The sequence below is a fragment of the Talpa occidentalis genome, unplaced genomic scaffold, assembly GCF_014898055.3.
Source record: "Talpa occidentalis isolate TD23 unplaced genomic scaffold, MPIMG_talOcc4v2.1 talOcc4.13, whole genome shotgun sequence".
In the NCBI taxonomy this organism is placed as follows: Eukaryota; Metazoa; Chordata; class Mammalia; order Eulipotyphla; family Talpidae; genus Talpa; species Talpa occidentalis.
Window position 1 is genome coordinate 71908286 of NW_023601322.1, and position 6497 is coordinate 71914782.

The following is a 6497-nucleotide window of genomic DNA, read 5'->3' on the forward strand; positions in this document are numbered from 1 at the left end:
TGCAGAGCTCTGTGCATTTTGGAGTTCAAAGGGAAAGTGGAGATGACGGAATGTGGGGAGGTAGCCTGTAGCTCATGTAGGTACAGCTCATTCCAGCTCCCCCTGAGAAATTTCTGGGGGGAAGCTGATTTCCTGGGGAGCTCTAGAGGTGGTGTCACCCGCTATGGCAGGCAGGGGTGCCTGACCATTTTCAGAGTTCTTTGTTTTTCCTTCTTAATTACCAAGTCACCAACTAGAGTTCAAGTGCTCAGAGTAGAGGAATCAAGTAGGGGTCCTGAACATAGCCAGGGGGGCACATCCCCATGGGCGTGGCCTGCTGAGACCTCTGGGTCACCCATGAGAAGTAAGCAGTGGGCACTGGGCAGTGTGGCAGAGCAGGGAGGCACCCATGGGCTGACAGGCCTGATCAGCCTGCCCCACTCACCTGTCTGCCCTCTGTCCCCACTATAGTCAGAGTTTCATGGGAGAGAGAAAGGATTAAGCTACTGACTGGTTCTAGGGCCTTGGCCAGGTACTGGCCTCTTAGGCCTCAGTTTCCTCTGTATAAGATGAACACGTTTATAATCAAGTGGGCAGGTTGGTGGGTACAATGACGGCAATATGAGCACACTGGTGAAAGATAAAGAGCTGTGCCATGGGAAGGGTTGGCACCACTATAGCATCAGGTCACTTCCAGGACAGATAGAGCCCAGAGTGCTGGGCAAGCATCCATCTTGGCCTCTTCCAGGCTGCCCTCAAAGTGCAGCAGAGCCTAGGAGGGATAGCCGAAGAAGTCTGCCTCCTTCAAGTCCTGCAGGCGAGGCTGCCCTCTATGAGTGGCCTGTACACCCGTCCCCTGAGGCCTGCCTCACCAGTTCCTGAAACACTTAGGACTCCCAGATTGCCCGCAGCTCCCTCCACCCCCCTGGCCCAGCTGTAATGTTCTCCTCATTCTCCCACCTGCGGCTCCCTCACTGCCTCTTGTTCCAGAAGTTCTCTCCTTTCTAACAGGTGGGCTGCCTTTGCCCTCTTCTGATGGGCAGGGGACAAGAAAGAGTTGGCATATACCCCGACCCAGCTCTCAAGGTCTCCTGGGAACAGGGCAGGAAAGACAAGCAGAGATGAGGCCCTGGAGGGAATGTTCCTGTCCGGGGCCTCTCTTAGAGCAGTTCCCAGTCTGGGGCTTTCTCAATCCCTCACTGGGTGTGGTTGCACTTCCTCAATGAGAAATTACACTCCCATTTTCTTTCCTAAAGGAAAAAGGAAGAAAGACAACTGATGTGCATCCTGACACATCACATCCTGGAACCTCAGGCGTCACTGTGCCCTGACTCTCCGGCCCGGGGCAAGCCCAACCCAGACTTGTGCCCTCCAGAGAGCTCACAGCCATAGCAGCAGTGCCGACAGCAAGGTAGGTACCAGGAGCAGGCTGGTGGGGCCAGGGCAGTGCTCTTTTGGCTGCTTGCCAGGCAAATGCCCTGGGTTCTTCCCTGTGCCTCCAGGAGGCTGCGCTGGTAGCACTAGGCTTCTGCTTCCCCAGAGCAAGTGGGGTCCTGAAGACACAACATCCTCTTCAGAGACTCTGCTCTGTTGGGATTTCTGGAGTGCTCAGTGGAGCAGGTAGGTTACAGGAGCAATGGGGGGGCCTTGTTTCTGAGGGGATCTCTAAGGGACCCTGAGTCACAGGATTGATTTCTAGGCGTAAACTCTGAGTTTCTGGCCTGGGCTGAGGACGTGAACCCAGCCCCACTGTCCTGGCCTTGGCTGAAATCACGTATTTCAGAAAGAGGTTTCCTGCAGGCTGGGGGGCAGAGGGAGGAGGCAGTGGGTTGGATGGAAGTGCTGTATGTTAGGGAACAGGGGGTATCTTGAGGGATCTTCCTCTCACTACCAACCTGAAAGTTTCTCCATTAGCCTGTTTCATCCCAAAAGGTGGGACGGGCAAAGGGTCCAAGGCCCAGAGGGACATTGGACCTGTACCACCTGAGACAGGACCCCCACTTGGGGTCTATCTGGACCAGACTTCTGCTTGGGGTCTATCTGGATGTGATGCTACGTGATTTTCATGTGTGGTGAACCTCTTCTCATTTGACCCCTTGGCAAGTGTGCCCCTCTACTGACACTTGCTGTGGCCTGGCCCGTGTGATGAGGCAGTGGGACTAGGAGCAGCCGAGCAGCTCAGCCCACACCATGCCCTCGGGAGGCCTCAAGAGAGACAGAAAGAGAAAACCCTCAGAACTCTGGCACGTAATGTGATGATGGGCTGAATGCGGGTGGACCAAGTACCCCAGGGGTCTCCCTGCTGTGGGGAGTCAGAGAGCAGAGAGAGGAAAAGAATTTCATACAAGACGTCACACTTGAACCAGGCCTTTGAAGAAGAGTAGTATTGGACAGAGCTAGGAGTGAGAAAAGTGGGTAAGCAAAAGCCTGGTGCTAGGAAAGTGTGTCATTAGTGCTCCAAGCCACGGAAGGTGGATTTATATTGAAGGTGGTGGCAGGTCCTGGAGCACATGGAACTGGTGGATGTGGCAGAGTATATGTACTCTAATCTATGCTGGAACAAAGTTGAGCATTGTGAGGAGCCTTCCTGCTTGTGCCAAGGAGCGTTTAAAGGACAAGACACTGGAGATGGAGTCCCCAGATAAGGGCTTGTGCTTTTCACACTGGCTGATATCACCTTGCCCTGGGGGGAGGCCCTCAGAGTTCCTGAGTTAAGTTCAGCACTCCCCACCTTCCTGGTCAAGATCTGTCTCCTGCCTCAAAGAGTGAAGAAGAATGCTCGGGGCATTCATTCCCATAAAGCACTGGGCACAGTGCCAGGAAGCATTAGGGCTATGCTGTTTTCATTTGTGCTTCTGGTCTTCAGGCAGCCTTTCTGATCTCCCGGGAACAGGCTGGGCCCCCACTTCTGTGTCCCTTCAAATGTCTGATGCTAGAAGCACCAATCTCCTCCTGAGTTGGGTGCTCGGAGAGCAAGGGTTTTTCTTCTAGCTTAGCCCCAGTGCCTGGCCCAGGGGAGAGCTCTGTACAGGTTTGTGGGGGACTGTTGGGTACAAAGCAGGTGTAATCTGTCTGTATGCCCTCCCTTTTCCACGATGCAGGGCCAGATTGTCTCCAAATGACAGTAGACCTCCCAAACCCCTGTAGGTTGGCATGCCTTCCATCATGTATAGACAAAGCAGACATACATGACAAAAATGTAAAATTCAGAGAGAAAGTGTGTGGCCTGTGTGATAGAGATGAAGCTGGGGCTACAGCAGGTGGACCGACCTTCCATCCAACTGAAGCTGAGGCTCCATCGTGGCTGGGCAGGATGGTTTCATCCACAGTCAGGGCTGGGCTCTCACTGAGCCTATGTGTCTGTGTTCTATCCTCCCCAGGCTCCTGTCCATGGAGAGGCCCATCACGGTCCTGCGGGTGAGCCTGTACCACCCCACCCAGGGCCCCGCGGCCTTTGCCAAGGTACCATTGCGGCTGCAGCACGACACCAGCCCCCTGCTGGTGGGGCGCGGCCCAGATGCCCACATCCAGCTGCAGGTCCCCTGCCTCTCCCGACGACACCTGTCCCTGGAGCCTTACCGAGAGCAGGGCAGTGCTCTGCTGGCCTTCTGCCTTAAGGCCCTGAGCCGCAAGGGCTGTGTGTGGGTCAACGGACGGACTTTGAGGTTCCTGGAGCAAGTCCCCCTCAGCATCGTCAACAGGGTCGCCTTCTCCGGCATCCAGATGGTGGTCCACATCGAGAGTGGCCCCTCTCTGGAGGCCCTAGTCTGCTGCTTCCTTCTCAGCCCTTCACCCCTGATTTACAGGCTCCGGGCCGAGGAAACTGACGAATGGGAAAGCAGCCCCAGAGAGCAGCCTCCCAGGGGCTCAGGGCAGCAGGCTGCAGGACACCTGGGGTTTCTCCAGGACCCTCCCCAGCCAAACCCTGGAGGAGGAACAGAAATACAGCTCCAGAGGGAGTCCCCAGACAGCAGGCTGTGCTAGCCGCCCCCTGGCCCTGCCTGCAGAGAGCAAGCTTTTGCTGAACCTGGGCTTGAAATATTCAAGTTACATCATGCGAGGCTGACAAGCAAGGACTGCCAGGCGAACAATGAACTGATTTTGCAAACGCGAACAGCCTGTGGTGGGGGGGGGAGTGGTCCTCAGTTGCAGCTATGGCGGCAGTTAGGGGGAATTCATATACTTTTAGAGGCCCTGAGGGGTTCTGGGAGCCTTTCTCAACGTTTCCCACCTTGCCCCCCTCTTGTCTGACTAGGAGTTACTTTATGTTGCTAATTTTGTATGCTGCTTAAGAGCTAGAGTTTGAGGTTGCCCCAGGAATGCAGGGACACATGTAACAATTACGTTTGTGGTAGCTCCAGGTTACCTTGGGCTTTCAAATACCCACAGGCACAGGAGGCTTAGGGAAGCCTGTGTTTAATAAACTACAAGTATTTTGTTAAGCTGGCATACCCAATAGGGTCCCCTGATCCCCAGATGGGTTGCATGCACGCCCCATAGTCACGGAGAGGTGGGGGTGGGAAATACAGTAGAGATGTAAGAGGAAATTGGAAATGTGGGGCCTCACCTTTCTGGAGAAGACACAGGCAGAGCTCAGGGATTCCTGGGGGCAGGGAGATGGACCTGACTGGAAATTCATTATCACCTCTACCTTCTTCCACGTGCTCCTACACTTTCTGTCTCTTTGGGGTCAAAGCCTTGAGTGGCCAGAGGACACTGTCTTTGGAAAAGGCTTTCTAGGGCGATGGGCTCTTTCACAGTTAAGTCTCTGAGATGGTGGCGTGTGGGGGAGGATGTGCTAGGATTCAGCTCAGCAGTTATTTTACTCAGGTGGGCTCCAAAAAGCCTTTCAACACTGTCCACTTCCCACCCAAGAAGGAAGCCCCTCCGGCACCCAGGGTGGACTATGGGGAGGTTGCAGCACAGCCAGGCCCAGAGCATCTTCGCCGTGGGGAGAAAAGTGGTAGGCAGGACTCAGGCCTGTCCTAGCTCTGGAAGCTTCTTCTCCAACGGAGAACGAAGCAAGTGCACAGATCACAGCCACAAGACAGTAGAGGGGAGGGAACTGTCAGTGCTGGGAATGGCACCTTGGGACCCCAAAGTTGTCTTTTGCTTATTCAATCAACTAACTTCCCCCAAGCACCCACCTTGCACCAGATGCTCTGGGAACCAGCAGTGAATAAGCCTGACAGTCTTTGCCCTCAGGGAGCTTACACCTGACTCAGGAAAGACACAAATCAGGAGCTGATGAATTAATTGTTTAACAACCACAGTGAGGGCTTCCATAACCACTGTGTTATGCTTGCTTCAGGTTGGGGGTGACACTAGCTCCACTCTTAAATGGCCACATCTGATAACTGCTTCAAGTTGGGGGTGACACTAGCTCCACTCTTAAGTGGCCGCATCTGATAAGTGCTTGCGGTGTGCTCAGGGCACTGCTGCTCTACATGCTTGTCCTATTGGACCTCACAACACCCTGACGGACAACAATATTACCATATTTACAGATGAGGAAAATGAGGCTCAAAGAGCCTAAGTGTCTTACCCAGCACCATGCCACTCACTAAATGTGTGATCTTGGGCAAGTGACTTGCCTGCTTTTGTCTCCCTCTCGTCCTCTGGGAAATGAGTAAGAGCCACCTGCTGGAGGTGTGGGGAGGGACTGGAGGGTCTGATGTCAAGCATATAGCATAGCATCTGGCACACAGCAGGTACCCAAAGGGTTAGCTACTAGCGTGAGGCCTGATATATGGGGCCTAGTAGATCCACTCCCAAGGAGTGATATGAAGAAGATATGAAGGCGAAGACATGAAGAGAAGATTGGAAGTCAATGAACTGGGTCCCAGGGCCAAGGGTCCATTTGCACTCTGTCTTAGGCATCGGCCTGGGGCGCAGTCAAGAGAGGGTTTCACCTGCTTCTTGCCCCAGCAGGCCCACTATTCAGTTTGCAGAATGGAGCCATGCTGCCAGGGCTGGTGACCTGGCGCCTTGTGTAAGGTGGTCAGAAGAAGCCTAGTCTTGGAACTGCCTTTGTATTTCAACACAGTTTCTGTATACATAACAGTCAGTCCACAGGACACGGTGTTCCCCAAGCTATGCATTAGGGAGGGGCAGCCACCGCCTGGAGGCTGCAAGGGAATGTCAAAGACTGAAGAGAGGAAGTTTCTGGTGGGTGGCTCCCAGCTCTGAGTGAGGGCCCTCTTCCCTCCAGGGAGGAGCAAACCCCTCACTCAGGTCTGCAAGAGAGAGCAGTCTGCCTCTTCAGTGAGGGAGTCCATTACTGGGGCCTTTAGGGTAAGTGTCAGTGAGGACCTCTGAAGCCAAACTGAAGAATGGCAGCTGAGGAGGGATCCAATAAACAAACTGCTGGTTCTTGAAATCTCTTCAGGAAATGTGTGGCTTGACTCATACCAACTTTCAAGACAGCAAAGCTCCACTCCATCCTAGGCCCCATCTTTCTTGAGTACAAAACCATTTAAATCGTCAGACCCCTGTTACCACCCCATGCCACTAGCTGG

The 6497-nt window shown here is 53.9% G+C and overlaps 1 protein-coding gene across 1 annotated transcript; it reads left to right on the forward strand.

Annotated features, from left to right (window-relative positions):
- Nucleotides 1-3369: 3369 nt before the first annotated feature.
- On the forward strand, nt 3370-4239 carry TIFAB (TIFA inhibitor). Its single transcript, XM_037508348.2, has one exon. The coding sequence runs from the start codon at nt 3370-3372 to the stop codon at nt 3961-3963; it is 594 nt and encodes a 197-aa protein (XP_037364245.1). The 3' UTR covers nt 3964-4239.
- Nucleotides 4240-6497: the final 2258 nt, after the last annotated feature.

Coding starts and splice junctions, on each gene's coding strand:
- TIFAB (XM_037508348.2), top strand. CDS start 3,370: ATGGAGAGGCCCATCACGGTCCTGCGGGTGAGCCTGTACCACCCCACC.